Source organism: Embiotoca jacksoni, unplaced genomic scaffold (assembly GCF_022577435.1).
Source record: "Embiotoca jacksoni isolate LCO1_2020_lvr unplaced genomic scaffold, fEmbJac1.0.p SCAF_4, whole genome shotgun sequence".
NCBI classification, from domain to species: domain Eukaryota; kingdom Metazoa; phylum Chordata; class Actinopteri; family Embiotocidae; genus Embiotoca; species Embiotoca jacksoni.
In genome coordinates, this window is record NW_027185392.1 from 24286813 (window position 1) to 24308000 (window position 21188).

At 41.3% G+C, this 21188-nt stretch overlaps 1 protein-coding gene and 1 pseudogene across 1 annotated transcript; both read left to right on the forward strand.

Annotated features, from left to right (window-relative positions):
• Nucleotides 1–558: 558 nt before the first annotated feature.
• LOC138208762 (solute carrier family 22 member 7-like) lies at nt 559–3938 on the forward strand (annotated as a pseudogene).
• Nucleotides 3939–17928: 13990 nt separating this feature from the next.
• LOC138209494 (uncharacterized) lies at nt 17929–20934 on the forward strand. Its single transcript, XM_069168115.1, has 2 exons — nt 17929–18112; nt 20737–20934. The coding sequence occupies exon 2, from the start codon at nt 20749–20751 to the stop codon at nt 20932–20934; it is 186 nt and encodes a 61-aa protein (XP_069024216.1). The 5' UTR covers nt 17929–18112; nt 20737–20748.
• Nucleotides 20935–21188: the final 254 nt, after the last annotated feature.

Genomic DNA, 21188 nt, shown 5'->3' on the forward strand with positions numbered 1-21188 from the left:
TTTTGCGTGTCCTCACCTCGGTGGCCGTTGTGGAGCCAAACTGTGAGCGGTCGTAGGTCCATCCCTGTGGACACGCTGCGGTCCGGTTTCACTGGCCGAGGTCCGCTCCGTAGAGGACACAAAAACACGTTGATTTCTGGGTAAAATAATTAAGCTTCAGATATTGTGGAGGGGGATGTGTTCACATGATGAGGTCACTTCCTGTCAGTGTGATCTGAAACAACACGACTCTGTTAAAACTCCTGCTTTACACAGTCAGAGTCCTGACATGTAGGAGTTATATTTATTAATGTACTAATGGAAGTATGTCACATGGAGCACATCAGTTGTCTCTGAGCGTGTCCCTGAGTTACATGAATGGACACATGCTTTCTGTCCCCCCAAACAATGAACCACATGATCGTACAGCATGAATAATGGCACACAAACACATGAACACAACACACACTTTTTGAAGCCCCTCCCACTGACCGCCTGGTTTCTCTGTGGACTTAAGGAGCTGATTCTGTGAACTGCAGTCGGTCCCAGAGAGCTCCTCACCTCATTCATGTCCTCACCATGAGGTTCGAAGAGATCCTAGAGGTCATTGGAGGCTTCTCCAAGTTCCAGTTCCTGGTCCTGCTCATCCTGTTCCTCCCCCGGGCCATCCTCCCTCTCCACTTCCTCCTGCACAACTTTGTCTCCGCCACCCCTCCTCATCGCTGCTCCCTGGGGAGCTCGGAGAACGATGATGGAGGCAGCTGGGGGTCCGACCCAGAGGACCTGGCCCTCCGGATCCCCCGCCAGGCCGACAGCTCCTTCAGCTCCTGCAGGGTCTTCGATCCTTCGCTGACCGCGGACCTCGGCCAGGGAAACCGGACCGCAGCGTGTCCACAGGGATGGACCTACGACCGCTCACAGTTTGGCTCCACAACGGCCACCGAGGTGAGGACACGCAAAATTAGAGCTCATTAAATCAAAGTGATTCATTAGAAATGAAGAAATGCACCAAAGAAAAAGTATTCAAAGCCTGCAAGTGATTTCTGATTCATCCTTCGTACTCAGTAATGATAAGAAACAAGCAAAAAGGAGAGTCACATGCAGAAAAGCTAAATTGCCACAATTTCCCTCCTCAAGATCAAAGTCTTCCTCTGGATGAATGAAACACACCCTCCAATGTTTTAACTCTCAACAGGTAGCTTTAGGTAGCTTTACAGGTGAGCACGATAGAGAGAACCATCCTTTAAATGGTAAACTGAGTCGGTTGCCATAGTGACTGTATACCACAGAGATGGACGTCAATGTCTCTGACTAAGACTCAGAAAAACTACTAATATCTGACTAAAACTAATAATAATGATGAACTTTATGTGAAATGTGATTTACAGAGGAAACACATTAAAAGCAGCTTCAACACCATTAAAAAAAAAGAGGATATATCAAATTACAAGTGTGTGTAAAACTGGATACAAAAAACACAGATAAAAACAGAATGAATTAAAGCAACAAAACATGAACCATTAAACGCTTAAAAAGAACAATTACATTAAAAAAGTGGATCTCAGAAATTAAAAGTCAAGTAAAAAATGTTGCTGATTCAGCAGACGACAAGAAAGGTTGAGTGCTTGCGAACCTGCCGGTGACATCACCGACCGTACCGACATGTTTCCCTGTTTTAACCCGTCTCAGTGGGATCTGGTGTGTGACAGCAAGCAGCTGAATCAAGCTCTCGCCACCTACTTCTTCCTCGGAGTCACGTTTGGAGCCATCCTGTTCGGACAGCTCTCCGACAGCTGAGCTCTTCAACGGTCTGTGTTTGTGTTGTGTTTAAACCCTCGTCTGATCCCTGTGAGCTCCACTCAGCGGAGGAGGGATCATTAAACATTTAAACCCTTTCAGCCAGTCTTAAGTCAAGTATTAAGTACTTGTAATGTACAAAGATTAATTTCAGAGTTATAAAGTCTGACTGAATTATTACACCATCAGCATGTAAGCAATATTCATTAATTTAATCATATTGACATGATTAGATACATTATTCATCTGGAAAAGTAATTTTTTATTTGTTTTAAAGCCCTAATTCCTGTGTAATGTTGTAAAGTTCTGCAGTAAGGACTTCAAGTGGCCTGAAATAACCTGCTGTGGTCTGGACCTGCGCAGGCTGATGCGTTGTGTTTCTGCAGGGCGTCCCAATGGGAACGTGTGCAGCACGTTGGCATGTTTTGTGCGACTGCTTGGCTAAAAACGGTTCTGAGGGTTTGAGGGTTCAGACGTTCTTCTGGGTTTCCATCTTGTAACAACTCTAACGACTTTTGTTGCTTTTTGCTGCTGATAACGTGTGTGTGTGTGTGTGTGTGTGTGTGTGTGTGTGTGTGTGTGTGTGTGTGTGTGTGTGTGTGTGTGTGTGTGTGTGTGTGATCACCAATACATCTGCCATAAGGCCATGCAGCAGCCAGGCGAGTTAACCCGTCTGCCTCTGCTTTCAGTGTGCTGTAATCTCAGACTTTCACTGTTTCAGGTTCTGGGGAAGGTGACGGTGTCTGAGGGGGTCCAGAGGAGCCACTTCTACCTGGATCTGTTCAAAACCCCTCAGCTGAGGAAGATCACGCTCTGTTCTGGGTTGTTCTGGTACTGAATCATCCTTTTTAAAATGACCGTGACGTGCCGCCGTGTGTTTTCATTGAGACTGTCCATCCAGGTTCGCCGTGTCCTTCCTGTACTACGGGATCAGCTTCAGGATCTCCGGCTTCGGCGTCGGTATCTACCTCACTTAGTTCATCTATGCCGCCATCGAAGCTCCCGCCAAAATCTGCACCTACTTTGTCTTGGACTGGATCGGCCGCAGGAACGGCCAGGCGTGGTTTCTGATCACAACGGGAGCGCTGATTGGAATAAACACAGTCATACCTCCAGGTAGCATCGGTGTTGTCCTGCAGACGTTTGGAGGTTGCAGACTTAATACTCACTGTCTGTTTAACTCTCCGCACCGCTGTGTTTTATCTGTTAACTGCACAGATCCACTCTGAAGTTCCCGAAATGGTTCTCGTCATTGCTCTGTTTCGCTGTCAGTGTACTACGTGACTCGTACCTGCATCGCTGTGGTGGCCAAAGGTTTCTCTGAGGCGGCGTTCACCACCGCCTTCCTCTACCCGGCTGAACTCTACCCAACCGTCCTCAGGTAAAACCCCACCGGGGTCCTCAGACCACAAGGGCCAACCTCGTGGTGCTTTCACTGACACATCATTTATTGAGATGGGACAGAGCAGTTAGAGTTGACAGCCACATTTATTTATATGATTTAAAGACATTTACATTTAAACATTCGTAAATAGGAAACACAACCAATAGACCCAATCTGAGATGCTTCAAAGTATATTTTGCTTTGTTTAAAGTGCTGTTGTTTGAGGTACTTACCTGTTAATGAGTTTGGTGGTGTTTTTCTGTATATGTGATGGCAGCGGTGGAGCAGCGGCTCCTCTGCTCTGACAGGTACACCACAAATGTAGACGACACTTCAACTGATATTGTTCTTTCAGGTGGGCCGTTTTCCTTTGGCTAAAATACGCTCGTTTCTGATCCCATCAACAACAGTACATCGCTTAGATTTCCCACATGGAAACGTGTGTTGCCTCCAGCAACCACGCGGGAGGAGACGGTGCCTGAGGGCGACGTTAAACCTGCTGGTTGTGTTGTCGAGCAGGCGGTGCGGTTTGGGCTACACCTCCTGCCTCTGTCGGGTCGGCAGCTCCCTGGCTCCGATGATCCTGCTCCTGGAGGACGTCTGGGTTTTTCTGCCCCAGATGGTCTTCGCTCTGACGGGGATCGTCAGCGGCGGCCTGGTCTTCCTGCTCCCAGAGACGCTCAACGTCCGCCTGCCTGGAAGCGTCCTCGATGTCGAGGAGGGAAGGTACAGGATGAGAAAGCAGATCAGAGCCTTAATCGTTATTAACACGCAATAAAACACCTTCCGATTGTTTGGATCTAAAATAAAGTTTTCAAAATAAAAAGTAAAACTTTGAGCCACATTGGAGTCGATTTCTGTTTCCAAGCAGAAACACGTCAACGTGTGGTGATGGACAGATGAACTGACGGGTACAGAAGATGTGTTTTGGTCTAAAATTCTAAATGTCACATGGTTTTGGTGAAACAGTAAGAATACAAAGTAGAATTCATAATTTACTTCAATGATACTTTGATAATAATAATAATAATAATAATAATAATAATAATAATAATTCGGGGGAACTAGCCTGTTGGCTTTTCAAACTTGTCTGTTATTGTTCAGAAAATAGAACATTTCACTTCCCCTCCTGTATGATGACCTGAATGATGTTGACCACAACACATCATGTTTAAAGCGTCTCCGTGTCAGTTTAAAAGATAAAAAGGAGCACATGTTTATGGTATTAACGTGTTCCTCTTCACCAGCCGAGCCAGTTTAGAAGATGTTTTTGTCATTTTAAATCCATTGTTTTTTGTGTGAAGGATGACCCGGAGCTGATCTGATGATAGGGCAGTGGTATTATGAGTCTTTTAACACGTGGTTTTTTTGGGCAGCTGCAACTCTACAGCTTTTAACCTGTTTTAAACTCCTGATATCATAGTTGACTCCCTGTTTGTAAAATAGTGGACAGTTGCTGTCTTTATTTACAGTTTATAATGGAGGCATTCATGAAGAGCTTTAGAGCTGGTGAAGACTTTTCACATGCAAGGAAAAAGAAAATAACCTTTTTCTTGTCCTTTTCTTACTTTCTAGATATCGGCAGAGTGATGGAAACGGACAGACTCAGATGAAGACAAGAAATTCCCAACCGGAGGAGCATCAGAGGAGGAATCCTCCCTGACGCTCCCGGATGGCTCAACAGTGAATTCTTGCTGCAAACTGTGACTTCAACATCAACACAGGATGGATCGGTGCTTTTTATGGGTTTTTTTGTCGAGCAAGAAGTGTTCAGGAGTGCAGAGCTGGTTTTTAGTCTTTTCGACAAACTACAGCTGATATTCAGCTGTCAATCAACCAGCTGTGGGACATGAGATCCAGGCGATGTGTTACAGCTGATGGGTTTTATCTGTTAGTAACATCTACTGACATGAGGTTTAACTCCAAGTCCCTTTATTTACTAAACAGAACCCAGTAGTCCAACAGCAGTGTGTGAAATGCACATCCTTGTTGTATTTATCTCACTTATATATCTCATTAATAATGTTCAAACAAATTAAATGAATTAAACACTGCATGTAATTCTCTTACTGTAAAGCACCTTGAGCTGTATTTCTTGTATGAAAGGTGCCATACAAATAAAGTTTATTATTATTATTATTATTATTAAATTCAAAGTCATATTACTGTTAAGTGTACCTTATAGACATTTGAACAAACTGTATTTGATGCTTTGGTTTTTAAACTTTCATGCCTGTGAAGTCTGTTGATTAAACTGAATTGACTTGAATTGAATTGAACTGAATTAAAGTGAATTTGAACAAGATTTAATCTGTGCGTTTTCCTTTTCTTTTTTTTTCTGTCTCTCACAACCTAATTTCCATAAAAGTTGGGACGCTGTGTAAAATGTAAAATAAAAACAGAATGAGATGATTTGAAAGTCACATAAAACCACATTTAATTGAAAATAGACCAAAGACAACATATCAAATGCTGAAATTGAAAACTTGTATTGTTTTATGAAAAATATCTTCTCACTTTGAATTTGATGACAGCAACTCTGAACCTTGAATCTTTTGTGTCTTCAGGACACTCGTGGGACGGCTCACTGTTTTTAAAGTCTTCTCCATTAGTAGAGAATGTTTCTCTCTGTGGAGTCAGAAATCGCTTTTTAACCTTTCTCACACTGACGTCTTTTAATCTGTTGTGGAATTTCTTTTGATTTTGATTCGAGTGAAACTGTCAAGCCAACATCATGTTTCTGAAAACGGTCTCGTGATCTGAGTGATCAGGCCGGAGGGGATCGTGAGCGGATGTCTGGTCCAGCTTTAACCAGTTTAAATGTTGTTTTTTGTGAATTGAGTGATGAAGGGAGCAAATTATTTTTCACATACACATACATAAAGAATCAAATAAATCTGGAGGGGGTTGAAACGTTGTCCCAGCAGTCCTACATTGATTCTCCAGCTAAATAGTCAAGAAAAGTAAAGCTCCAAAGTTCAAACTAGAACTACATTAATCAATTTTTTTACATTTTGAAATGAATCAAGTGACTGACTGAGATTATTGGGAATGTAATTAATTCTCCAGCAAACAGAGAATTATCCATATTCAAGTTTGAGCGGTCAGATGATCATTCAACTGATTACAATTCATCCTGAGGGGAGCATTACTGTATGAACTAAATAGGTCAATCTGAACCAAGGTGGTGGACTGACCAACCGTGCTGCTGCCAGCGTGGATGTACAGTAGTTCTCTACAAGAAAACACCTGGATAATATCACTGTAAAATACATTTCTGGCCATGATTTCCTGGTTGGTGATAAATCCTCCGTTTGTGACATGTTGAGGGGAACATGCTGTGTTTCAAAGCTGAAGGCAGAGCATCAGGAGCTGATGGCTTCTCATCGCTCTGCAATCAGTTCCTGATGCAGTACCCTCAACATCACAAGACTCCTCACGCACTCACACTTCTTTTATTTTTTTACCTGTGTTTGTGTGATTCATTTTATAACGTTAACCATCATATTAAATGCCAAACATTGACACTTAAAGTTTCTCCAAAAAACAGTTAGGGAAAGATTATGTACTGAGAACTTGAACTTTCAAATATTAAATAAAAACACCCAAAATTTCAATTAATCTTGAAATCAAGAGTTGGGACCAAAAAAGGAAAATTAAGTAAATAAGATTAAATGAACGTTGAGCGAAACAAAATAAAACCTCCTACAAAATATCTACAAGCCTGTTTCACAGACGATGGTTTTCACAAGTGTTCCTGAGCCCATGCAGTGATTTCCACTCCAGAATAGTGTGTTTTTAATGCAGTGCTGCCTGAGGGCCCGAAGATCACCACCATCCAATATTGGTTTCCAGCCTTGTCCCTTGTGTTCAGAGATTTCTCCAGATTCTCTGAATCTTTTAATGATATTATGAACCGTAGACGATGAAATCCACTAATTCTTTGTAGTTTTACGTTGAGGAACATTATTCTTAGATTGTTGAACTATTTTCCAACACAGTCTTTCAGAGTGGTGAACCTCTCCCCATCTTCACTGCTGAGAGACTCTGCCTCTCTGAAATCATCTTTTTATACCCAATCATGGTGTTTACATGATTTGAAAATCATCACTGTCTGTTTTTATTTACATTTTACAGTGTACCAACTTTTTGGGAAACAGGTTTGTATATTTTGAATACTCATTGGTCTGCCTCTGATCGGGAGTGATGGTTCTGTGTTCAGGTGAACCTCCGCCGACGCCGTGAGATGCTCAAAGCTCACAGTTGCCAGCTGAGATTTAACTGAATCACAGCTGTTTCCGTGTAAACACGTCATCTTCCTCTGACACCAAATAACTTTTCTGTCACTTTCATTTCAATTAATTTAAGTTATTACTGGCTCAAAAAGGGCCAATCAATCAGTCCTGTTGCTGCAGCGAGTGTGTTGTTGATCGGTAGGTAATAACCTGAGCAGTAATAACCAGAGCGACTGGATCATCTCTGCAGGTGATTGTAAAACATGTGATGTCACAGTTGCCTGCAGAGATTAACAAGTCGACCTAAGAAGCTGGAAACACAAACAAGTCTCTTTTCGATGACCTCAGAGGACTCATTAATATCCTGGAGATTGATCCCGACCCCAACCTTAAACCACTCTTTACTGATATTAAATGATTTGCCTTCATCAGGACTGGCTGTTTTTCATCAGAAGGAAGGTGACTTCCAACAATGTAAGGATGTACATGTTGTCTCAGCCTGCAGAGGGCGCTGTGCTCTCATGACCTGAATGAAGGGAGGCAGATGAGGAAGTCTGAAGGGAAGTGTAGAGATGTAAATGATGTACAGATGATATCTGAGTTACCACCAGTATCCCTAAAAACTGAAATTATGACTGGAAAAGTCACCCTGCAATCACACTACACTATTACATATTCATCTACACTATTACATATTCATCTACACTATTACATATTCATCTACACTATTACATATTCATCTACACTATTACATATTCATCTACACTATTACATATTCATCTACACATTACGCATCATCCACGGTTTCCACGCTGGTCAGTTGTTGCATGTCTCCGCCTTCATTTCCTGTCTCTCAACAGCCAAATATAAGCAAAAATGTTAAAAAAACAAAAAAAACAAATGCATCTTTAAAAAGGAGTGCTTTACAAAAAAGAAAATGCAATCAAACAAAATCTATACCTCTAATAAAAAAAAAAATCCAACAGAAGTACAGCAACCAAAACAGAATGAAATACTCTATATTTAATAAATCAAGATTAAAACAGTACAAATTAAAAAAGTGAAAGTGTAAAAATAAAACACAGAAGATAAAGAAGTGATATTACAGATGTTTGTCATTCTGCTGTTTCACTGTACCAAACAATGAACATACAATACAACCGTGTCTTTATAAATTAGCAGCAGGACAACCTGTGCAGCTCCTCTGCTGTCCAGCAGGGGGAGCTGAGCTGTGACGCAGACATGTGCTTAAAGCTTCAGACGACTGGCTGTAAAAAGAGTTCTTTTTAAATCTTTGGTAAAACAATAAGGTTCAGATTATTAATCGTGTTTTAGTTTGTTTTGGAAAGGCTGGTGGAAATGTTCTCACATTGTTGAGTTTTTTAAGTTTTAATTGTAATGCGACACTTTGGTGCAATCTGAGGAACAGAAGCAGAAGTATTCTGGGTGATTTTAACGAAGCTGACTGTGTGCCACAAACGCTACTGTAAATAAATCACTTGCATTATTGCGCTGCAGACGATGTCTGTTTTGATGATGAAGTTTTAATGTTATCAGAAAGAGTCACGTGGACTCGAGCAGCAACGAAGCAAGCAGCCACAACCAAAACATGAAATGTGCATTGGTTAGCCTGTATTGGATTAATTGAATTAAATAACTCTGCAGCCTCCTCAATCTGTTAGTTTTGGTTTTGCGGCCCGTTTCCACCTCTTGTCTCATAAACCCTCGGGACACTGCTGGTAACACCTCAGCTCCATGCTGCTTTTTTGATTTCCCATAAGTTGTGGATAGTATCTGGTACCTGCTGCTGAGCTGAGCTCGTCCTAAAAGTGGACGTGAAAACACCGTAGACCCCTGATCGTGACAGTTTAATACTGCGTTGCTATGGTAACAATGCCACATTAAGGGGGTGCTATCTGCAGCGGAAGACAAAATCTAGAGAGGCGACTGGTACCAAAAGTGAGCAGAGTCGAGCAGAGCCGGTTACTGGCGGTCGAAAAGAGGCTCACCGGCTCGGCAGGTGAACATCAAGGAGCATTACGCAGCTGGAGAGACGGATATTTCCCGTCAGGAAACACGGAGCCACAAGACACAGGACACTGGAGTTGGATTCGTCAGGTGGAGATTATCTCGGCGGCAAATGAATAGCGATTATGAATCAGTGGTGTCTGTGCTGCAGAGAAATGACCTTCGAGACATCGTTAGTTCTGTTTCAGAGAGCTGTGTGGTGAATCTTGTGTGGAAGAAGTGCTTGGATCTACTTGGGTACACAACATAATACCAAAATAGTCATACAGCATAATACTGAATAACAAGTTAAAGTATCAAAGTAAAGTTCTTGTTGGACACAAAAATGTTTCCTGTGACTGAAACCTGATTTTACGGGATCATGAGATGCATCATTGTCCGAGCTACATTTAGCTTCACTGGTTAAATGAGAAGCTGTAAGATGTCATGTCTTCTGGACTTCACTCAAATCTTTGCTGGTTGTGAAATATCGGATACTTTTCTTTACTTTTCTTCTTTGAAACCGTCTTCGTATGTGTGTAAATGTTGGTGTAAATTCTAAAAACAACAGAGCAGGAATCCCTTACAGCTGTAATTAAGTCCAGTATGTGTACTTCCTCTCCACTAAATAGCATGAAACTGTGTTTTTCATCCTCGCTGACTCCTTCAAAATGAAACTTTGGGCAAATGGCAGCTAGATATGTACGAAAGTGAACATGGTTTTAAAAAAAAAGAAGTCCAACCAGTGTCCCGTATCGACCTCATCATACCCTCATCACACAAACACACACTGTGACACAAACAGACCTGATTGCAGATGACACGTTGGATTTGTTCCGGCCTGGAGGCTCCGGGGTCTCTCAGGGTCTCTAACGAGGCCAGACGTGGACGGACAAAGCATCAATTAGAGCTGTGGGGTGTCAGAGCGGGGAACAGTGGACATCGAACACGGTCCCCCTCGGCTCCTCTATTGTCCCGCTGTGGAGGACAGAAAAATAAAGACAATGGGATTGAGTTCTGCTGAGGTGCACTCCAAAAGGCCTCGCGGCGTCACAGAGTTAGAAAGTTCTCCCCGTCATCTTCAAAGAGTTGTTGACCTCGTTGTCTGCGGCCAGCAGATGTGTCTCTCCACGTCGACCCCCCGCTGTGCTCCAAATACACTTTTCTTAAGGCTGTTTCTGCTCAAACAGCACAAACGTTACAACAGAAGTGCCCCTGCACGTCAGGACAAAATCACGGTTCATTACCGAACCCTCAAATTCCAAATAACATAAACGTGATGAGTCTGCAACGTGCAGGACGTCTTCGATATGTCTGAGTGTTATTGAAAGATAACAGATTAATCTGACTCAACAATGCAACAACTCAACAGAAAAGCAAACAGGTGATTCAACTGAATGTTAGAAACACTGGTGAATTAATGTTTTGGAAACATGATGATACAAAAACAACTTTACAACATTTGCATTGGACTCTCCTGCTCATTCCAACAACACGTCACATTCATTCTGTTCTATTATCTGGTGGTACGATGATGGACAGCAGAGGATTTATTGGACAACAAACGCTGTTTCCATGTCATGAAATCAGAAGGAGGTTTTCCTCACTCACGTGCACGAAATCCAGTTTTAAAAAAACGTGTTAAATCTTCTTCCAGTTTGAACAGAAGCAGTGAGTCTGTGAACATGTGGTGCTGCGTTCAAACTCAGCCTCCGATCCGACAAATAACACTTCGATCCAGACTTTCACAATCACAAACATCTGCATCGGTATCATGATGGTTTTTTGTTGTTGTTTTTGAAATTCAAGTTTTCTTCTTACCTCGGTGAGACGGACAAGCGCGTGCAGGCTGCCAGGTTGAAGAGAGCTGAGAACCAGACGCTGCAGAACCACGCTGACCCCGCGCGAGCACACACCTCCCTGCCCTCCTCACCCTCCACGCACGCTGCCCCCCGCTGAGAGCGCGGCTCGACTCTGGTTTCCTCATAATTGTTGGATATTCGTTCATATGCTAACACGATTTAGGAGAACAACACTTTGATGGAAGCGCAGAGAAACGCGCTGAAGAGTTTGTCTCTGGTTTTAAATCTGTCCTGAGATTTATTCCAGCATGCAATGTGGGAAGAATGAAACTCCACATGCTGCCGTGTCAGCACATTGTTCAAGTGGAATAATGGAGCATTGTTTAAAAACAATCAAATAATTTTAAACTTTAAATGTATGGCACCTTTCAGACAAGAAATGCAAGAAAATACAAGAAAATCACATGTAGTGTTTCACATAAAAACGTAATTTAAAAATATTTTTAAAAAAAAGATATTAAATGCATGAGAACAGATGAAATTAAACACAAAAGACATCCTCAAAATGGAATAGAGTTAAAATATCAAATAAAGCATTTTAAAGGCGCAGCAGTGCAAAGTTCAGCCGAGTGCAAGAGAACTTCAGGCAAAAATAGGAAACATGAGGTTTTGGTCACCTAGTAAATGTGAAACTAAGATCTGAGTGGAAGATGACACCAAGACTTGTTGTCCAAGGATTTAACTGCCCAACATTATTTTACAGTGTTTGTGGTTTTGTTTTGGTGCTGACTGGCAGGATTTCTGTTCTTTGTCCTGGTTTATTTTAGGAAATTGTTGCTCATCCATTTATTTATTGCCGAAAAACATTCAGTGATGGAGAGCACAGCTGCATCATCATTGGGTTCAGCAGCAATGTACGGTTGTGTATCATCCGCATACAAACAAGCATTGTGCCTTCTAATGATGTCACCAAGTGGCGGCATGTAAAGTCAGAATAATAACGGACCATTTAGTTCATTGTTTTTACTGAAAGGTCAAGTGTAATAACAATTAGGGCCACTAGGGGCTAGATGGGATAGTTTTTGAAATCTATAGCAAGATTCATGGAATAGTTGTTGACAACTTTACTTTTATGTGCTTTGTTCCAAAATGTCTACTTACGTATTAATTCACAGCGGCGACCATCAGTGATGTCATCACCCATCAGTGATGTCATCAACAAGCAGTGATGTCATCGTTGGTTTGTGAACGTTATGAATCCTCCAGTTCAGATTCTGTCCGTCACTGTCTTTGCTAGTTCGGAGCGGTTTGGAGCAGGAAGTGACCATATTTGGACGAGCTGGGGGAGGAGCCAGAGGTGGATCTGACCGATCTGATTGGAAACCTGACGATACTACGTCCCGCCCACCGATAGCTGTAACCTGACTGCACCACAGGCCTGTCAATCAAACAGACACGCCCCCAAAATCAGTTCTTCTTGAATCTTCTTTTCTAATGAATGAGGGATTATTTTCAGATGGACCTCCAGAAAACTAATAAGAAGGAGTGACTTTAGCTAACAACACCGAGATAACTGATGGACACATTTTATTCACTTTGGATTTGATGAGAGAAGTTGAATGGGAGTCTATGGAGCCGGAGGCTTTTTGGAGCCGACCTCTAGTGGCACTCGCTGGTATTGCAGCTGAAGACACTTCTGGATCAGAACCATTTTACAGACCTGAAGCTACGAACACTTTTATAAACAGTCTGTAATTATACAGCTGCAATTAGAGGTTGGACTTCATCTGTAACAGCTGTTGGTAGTAATCAGGACGGTAGGCAAGATTTCAGAAATAATATTCTGGCAAAACCCAACAGATTAACAAGTTTTTTACGAGACACCAAACAAACTTTGCGTTTGAGTATTTTGAAAAGTGTATAAACTTAGCTTTTTTTCCCTAAACTGGCAGGTGTTAAATATTGCAGGTGAATAGTAAATAAAAATTTCAACAACAAGCCAATTCAAAGTGCTTCACATAAAACGATTAAAAGCATCAAAACATCAGGCAAAAGAAAAGGACATTGAAAAACAATTAAGAAAAGTGATTAAAACATTAAAACCGGTCATTAAAACATTAAACAAGCTAAAAACAGGTTAAAGTGCAGTTTAAGAAATAAAATACAGGAGTAACATGCAGAAATGCAAGAAATTAATCAACATCCTTAAATCTGATTCAAAGAAAGGCAGCAAACAGAAAAGTCTTCAGTCCTGATTTAAAGGATCTGAGAGTCTCAGCAGACCTGCAGCTTTCTGGGAGTTTGTTCCAGATATGTGGAACATAGAAACTGAACACTGCTTCTCCATGTTTAGTTCTGACTCTGGGGACAGAAAGGAGACTCGTCCCAGACGACCTGAGGGGTCGGGATGGTTCAGAAGGTCGCAGCAGATCACAAATGTATTTTGGCCCTAAACCGTTCAGTGCTTTATAAACCAACAGCAGGATGTTGAAGTGGATTCTTTGTTGGACAGGAAGCCAGTGTAAAGACCTCAGAACTGGAGGGATGTGATCCACTTTCTTGGTCTTAGTGAGGACTTGAGCTGCAGCGTTCTGAATCAGCTGCAGTGCTCTGACTGACTTTTTACGGAGACCTGTGAACACACCGTTACAATAGTCCAGTCTACTGAAGATGACTGCATGGACAAGTTTTTCCAAATCCTGTTGAGACACGAATCTTCTAATCCTCGATATATTCTTCAGGTGATAGTAGGCTGATTTTGTAACTGTCTTGGTATGGCTGTTCAGATTGAGGTCTGAATCCATAACTACAGATTTCTGGCTCGGTTTGTGGTTTTTAAGATCAGAGATTGAAGCTGAGCACTGACTTTCAATCGTTCATCTTTGGCCCCAAAAACAATTACTTCTGTTTTATCTTTGTTTAATTGAAGAAACTTCTGGCACCTCCAGGTGTTGATTAGTTCAATGCATTTACAACCCTTGTATGGGATTATAGTCCCCTGGCGATATAGTTATGTAGATTTGTGTGTCGTCTGCATAATTATGATAATACACTTATCCATAATCTTTTCTTTCCATAATCTGAGCCAGTGGAAACACGTAGATGTTGAACAGAAGAGGCCCCAGAATTGAACCTTGGGGAACACCACATGTCATTTTAGTCCACTCTGATGTGTAATTAGCTGCAGACACAAAGTCTTCTCGGTCCTTCAAGTAGGATTCAAACCGGTTTAGTGCCAGAGAGTCTCACCCAGATTATTAGTCTGTCTGGTACACAGGTCGGCAACCTTTACTATCCAAAGAGACATTTTGCCCTATTTTCCACCAAATAAAATTCATATGGAGCTGCAAAAATTATTTGATATCACAGCTTATAAAGTTTTATATATAGTTATACTATATTTACAAAAACTATAGTTTGTTGCATTTATGAAATTATAGAACAATAATAAAGAAAATTCTTGACATTTTATTGCTATTTTACCTGTTATAACAATATCAAACTATCATGAAGAGGAGAAAAAAAATACGCTGGCATATGTAGGCCTACATTGAGGTCAATTAAACACAGAACTATGCAGGCCTTGAGTCCTCCCCATATTTGTGGAAAGTAAATAAAATAACTTTTAAATAAATATAACATATAGCTGCACAAGTGAATTAAACACAGAACAATGTAGGTCTATTTGGGTCCTCCCCATGTTTGTGGAAAAGATATTAAATAAAAAATAGCCTACTTTGAAATGAATATAACATATAGCTACAGCTTAATATCTTAAAAAAAGTAAACATAAAAAATAGGCCGGTTCATATTTAAGACTAAAGTCCATTTCAGTGTGCTGTCATCCTCTTCTTTTTTTTCCTCAGCCACTTGCAGGCATCAACCGTCGCGCCTGAACATAACAACACAATTACATCAGTTCAGGATCTAAAATAAATATTTTTTTCCAAAATACTAGCCTATTAAATTATAGTGTTCTCACCTGTTTAATGTGATTTTTGTTTCTGAACATCGCTGCAGAGTTTCTCTATATCAGGGCTGTAAGATGTGACTTTGAGCTTGAGTGACTTTATGTAGTTCATGTTGAGAAACCCTGCTGGCATAAGTACGTTGATCTGGAGATGGACAGGACTTCTTCATCTTCATACCAGTGTCAGTAATGGCATTCCATGTTTCAAACACAAGTTTGTTGGGTTTGGGGAGGTTTTCAATATCACTCCATTTGAGCTCTCTAGTGAGGATGGCCTTCTGACGGGCGACATCTTCAAGATCAGCTGTCAGGCTTTTGAACTTGGACACCCAGAAGTTTTTATCAGCTATTTCGGCCGGTTCAACTTCCAGATCGGGCCGACTTACTCCCGGGAACGCGGACACGTTCAGCTGGGATGGGTCGATGTCCAGGGCTGTGACGGGGAAGGATAATGTGCTTTTTTTCTCCCTGAACTCGCGGAATCTTTCCCCAAATGAGTTTGCATTCCGATAATTGCACGTTGTAAATGACTCACAATTTATGTGATAATTATTTCCTCTGAACTCTCTCACAGAGGGAAAGTGAGAGAGCCTGCCTCTCTGCACATCTCTGGCAAACAGTCATCTTGCACTCAAACGTGCCTCCCTTTCCCTGGAGACATTTTTGTTTTTTGTTTTTTGTTTTTTTGTTTGTTGTCAAAGCCTCAGGGGTCGGGTTGCCGTGGGTTGCCGACCTCTGGTCTGGTAGTATGTCGTGGTCGATGGTCGACCGTGTCGAATGCAGCACTGAGATCCAGTAATACTCAGACTGAAGTTCTGCCACTGTCTGTGTTTCAGTGGATGTCGTTGAAAACCTTTCAGTCCTGTGGTGCTGTTGAAAGCCTGACTGGAAGACATCAAAACACTTATTTACGGACAAGAAGTTGTTCAGCTGTTGAAAAACAGCTTTTTCAATTATTTTGTTTAAAAATGGAGGTTTGATATTGGCCTATACTTTTTCATTATTGAGGTGTCTAAATTAGCCTTCTTCAGGAGTGGGTTAATAACTGCTGCAGACAGCTGTGGGATCTCAGGAAAACATTTAATGATCGTCAATAATGATCTGTGTATCCTTCCAACCCTGGTTTCTATTTGTGTTATCTATTGGAGTCTTAAAATGCATGTAGGGTTCAGTTTATGTTTAACGTCTGGCCAGAAACATGTGAATGTCCTTCAGTGTTTTTTTGGTTCACTTTTGACTACTTTAGTCATTAATTAACTGCCTTCTTGCGAAAAAGGTCCAACATGTCAGCAGAGCCTGGATGTTGGTGTGTTCTTCTTATCAGGCAGCTGCCGTCCTTCCCACCTCTGTGTGTGTGTGTGTGTGTGTGTGTGTGTGTGTGTGTGTGTGTGTGTGTGTGTGTGTTTTAAGATTACAGCACCTGATGTCTTCCCACCAACAAAAACATGTCTGATCCGCTGGATGATCCATTTAATTGTTCATAACAACTCACCTTTGATATTTAACGATATTAGTTGTCGGAACTGAAAATGCTCTTTGGCTTGATATGAATCACCTGGTTTAATTCAGAGGTGGAGTCCATCCCACTTTGTATGGTGCTGCACTTTTCTTTTATATATATATATATCAGGTGCTGTATATTATGGGAAGCAGAATTGCAGTTTTAAACAAATTAAATAAATCCAAAGCTCGTGAGTAAATGATTTGATAACTGATCATTAAATTGATGTATTTGTGATGTTATTTTGCACCAGGAAGAGTCAGTCGTCTGAATTAATCAACTCCTCCCTGACATATTAATGATCACATTCCTGGGAGGATATTTAACACCCTCACTCAACAAGTTTAAACTGGAAAACACAAAAAACACTTTCTATTCTCTGTTGCTCAGGACAGATAAAGTGATTTAATTGGTGACTTTAACATTCATGTTGATGCAGAGCTGCATTTAATTCATAACTAGACTCAATTCAATGTGGACAACATATAATGTGTTCTAGATGTGTAAAAAGTTCTGTAATGTCCCTTTGCAGCATTTCCCCAAATAGAATAAAGGTTTCACAAATTTTAAAATGTTCTTCAGACAGGGTCTAAGACCCTTTTACAGCATTAAGAGGTGCAAAAACACAGAATTAATCATTCAAGGTCTCCCTCAACTTTCTCCCTACTGTTCAATCAAATTAAATCAAATTTGCTCTGTGACCAGATCATAAAACTGGAAAAACTACACAATTCATTTCTTTGTATTGATAATTTTACGTGACGTATGTGGGTTAAGCTCGTCAGTAATACAGGCAGAACGGGCACCTAACTGGGCGTGGTTTCAGTGGCAGACACGCCCCCAGCGTTGGAGAGGGCAAATTCAATATACTGTACTTGTCTATGCTTTTTTTATTTAAATTTGGCTGAGTGGTTATAAATTATTATTTTGTTCCGTGAAAAACACATTTTTGATTCAACTTTACAGATTTTAAATCCTTCCATAGTGTTTTGGTGCCAAAACAAACGTAGTTTGTTTCTGAGGGTGTATCACACAACGAGCAGTCTTTAACTAGTGACATCGTGATTTGTTGGTTAAATCTCTGTATAATTATAAAGAGTGTTCTCGGATTTAATTAATTGTGAGTTATTTGAGCCCAAACTGTACCAACCGAGGATCCGTAGAGGCCCTATTGTCACGTGACGTGTGTGTAGGCGCCGGCGTTGTTGCCTGACTGAAAAACTTGTCACCGACGTACGTTTACGTTTTAGTTTCCTGAAATGAACGTAAATCTGAAAGTATATTTATATTTACGTCTCGTGCGATCCTAATTTGTCGTGAACGCCACGAGACGTTGACGGAGTTTTTCCGGCATCTGTTCGATCGCTCTCGTGCCGGATGTGAACCAGACATACGTAACAACATGGTGGGCGCGAGGCGGACAGCTCGTTTCTGAAGGTGAGAACCACTCTTCTCTCACCTGAGCAGACGTCATCATTCATTACATCATCATTCATTTAACTTTGATCAGTGTGTCGTCTAAAGGATACAACGACGTCATCATTCATTACGTCATCATTCATTTAACTTTGATCAGTGTGTCGTCTAAAGGATACAACGACGTCATCATTCATTACGTCATCATTCATTTAACTTTGATCAGTGTGTCATCTAAAGGATACAACGACGTCATCATTCATTTAACTTTGATCAGTGTGTCGTCTAAAGGATACAACGACGTCATCATTCATTACGTCATCATTCATTTAACTTTGATCAGTGTGTCGTCTAAAGGATACAACGACGTCATCATTCATTACAATGAGGTTGATGTTGTTTTTATTCACATGTAGTTTAGAGTCCAACCCTTCATGTTGTATTATTATATGTTAAAATGTGATGTTTCTTTATAACACACCTGGAGCTCCCTGCAGCTTAACGCAGTGTTTACGGGTCTTATTGTTAGTTCACCTTTAGTTCACCTTTAGTTCACCTTTAGTTCACCTATAGTTCACCTATAGTTCACCTTTATTTCACCTTTAGTTCACCTTTAGTTCACCTATAGTTCACCTTTAGTTCACCTTTAGTTCACCTATAGTTCACCTATAGTTCACCTTTAGTTCACCTATAGTTCACCTATAGTTCACCTTTAGTTCACCTTTAGTTCACCTATAGTTCACCTTTAGTTCACCTTTAGTTCACCTATAGTTCACCTATAGTTCACCTATAGTTCACATTTAGTTCACCTTTAGTTCACCTATAGTTCACCTATAGTTCACCTTTAGTTCACCTTTAGTTCACCTATAGTTCACCTTTAGTTCACCTTTAGTTCACCTATAGTTCACGTTTAGTTCACCTTTAGTTCACCTATAGTTCACCTTTAGTTCACCTTTAGTTCACCTTTAGTTCACCTTTAGTTCACCTATAGTTCACCTATAGTTCACGTTTAGTTCACCTTTAGTTCACCTATAGTTCACCTTTAGTTCACCTATAGTTCGCCTATAGTTCGCCTTTAGTTCGCCTATAGTTCGCCTACAGTTCACCTTTAGTTCACCTATAGTTCACGTTTAGTTCACATTTAGTTCACCTTTAGTTCACCTTTAGTTCACCTTTAGTTCACCTACAGTTCACCTTTGGTTCACCTATAGTTCACCTTTAGTTCACATTTAGTTCACCTTTAGTTCACGTTTAGTTCACCTTTAGTTCACCTACAGTTCACCTTTAGTTCACCTATAGTTCACGTTTAGTTCACCTTTAGTTCACCTTTAGTTCACCTTTAGTTCACCTACAGTTCACCTTTGGTTCACCTATAGTTCACCTTTAGTTCACATTTAGTTCACATTTAGTTCACCTTTAGTTCACCTTTAGTTCACCTATAGTTCACGTTTAGTTCACCTTTAGTTCACCTTTAGTTCACCTATAGTTCACCTTTGGTTCACCTATAGTTCACCTTTAGTTCACCTTTAGTTCACCTATAGTTCACCTTTAGTTCACCTTTAGTTCACCTTTAGTTCACATTTAGTTCACCTATAGTTCACCTTTAGTTCACCTTTAGTTCACCTATAGTTCACCTTTGGTTCACCTTTAGTTCACCTTTAGTTCACCTATAGTTCACCTATAGTTCACGTTTAGTTCACCTTTAGTTCACCTTTAGTTCACCTATAGTTCACCTTTGGTTCACCTATAGTTCACCTTTAGTTCACCTTTAGTTCACCTATAGTTCACCTTTGGTTCACCTATAGTTCACCTTTAGTTCACCTATAGTTCACCTATAGTTCACCTTTAGTTCACCTTTAGTTCACCTATAGTTCAACTTTAGTTCACCTATAGTTCGCCTATAGTTCGCCTTTAGTTCGCCTATAGTTCGCCTACAGTTCACCTTTAGTTCACCTATAGTTCACGTTTAGTTCACATTTAGTTCACCTTTAGTTCACGTTTAGTTCACCTTTAGTTCACCTTTAGTTCACCTACAGTTCACCTTTGGTTCACCTATAGTTCACCTTTAGTTCACATTTAGTTCACCTTTAGTTCACGTTTAGTTCACCTTTAGTTCACCTTTAGTTCACCTTTAGTTCACATTATTCCTCCAGTTATTGTAGCGTCCTGAAAATGAAAATAGGATATCCATATGAACTGTCCATCATCTGTGTCTGTCCCCGTCCTCAGCACTTGTCCGTCATCTGTGTGTTTGTCCCCGTCCTCAGCACCTGTCCGTCATCTGTGTGTTTGTCCCCGTCCTCAGCACCTGTCCGTCATCTGTGTTTGTCCCCGTCCTCAGCACCTGTCCGTCATCTGTGTGTCTGTCCACGTCCTCAGCACCTGTCAGTCATCTGTGTGTCTGTCCCCGTCCTCAGCACCTGTCCGTCATCTGTGTGTCTGTCCCCGTCCTCAGCACTTGTCCGTCATCTGTGTGTCTGTCCCCGTCCTCAGCACCTGTCAGTCATCTGTGTGTCTGTCCCCGTCCTCAGCACCTGTCCGTCATCTGTGTGTCTGTCCCCGTCCTCAGCACCTGTCCGTCATCTGTGTGTCTGTCCCCGTCCTCAGCACCTGTCAGTCATCTGTGTGTCTGTCCCCGTCCTCAGCACCTGTCCGTCATGGGTCTGCGGGACTTCTGGAGAAACTACAAGGTTCTGATTGTGATGGGCTCGTGTCTGGGAGCGATCCACTGGGGTTGGTACCACCTGAAGACGAGTCCACTGCTGCACAAACACCGAGAGGAGTTCGTCCCTGAGCCCGGCATCGTCAGCTACGTCTCTGCTCCTCCCGCCAAGAAGAAGTGACGGAGACGGAGACGAGCCTCCCTGCAGCAGTAAGCCTTCAAGCTCAATAATTGTTGATAAAATTGCATCACGATATTTTAATTAGAAATGAGTTATTTTTTAAAGAAATGAAAACGTGTGACGATGACGATGATGAAGGTTTTAGAGCTGAAACATTCAAATCATTCTGTGGAGAATTAATGTTGATGTTTTGACATTTTAAAGTAAACATCTCGTGTTTCTAACTTATTGGTGGTTAATGAAATCCCGCCTGT

Bases quoted from the DNA above. Each gene is read 5' to 3' on its own strand.
- LOC138209494 (XM_069168115.1), top strand. From the start codon at position 20,749: ATGGGTCTGCGGGACTTCTGGAGAAACTACAAGGTTCTGATTGTGATG.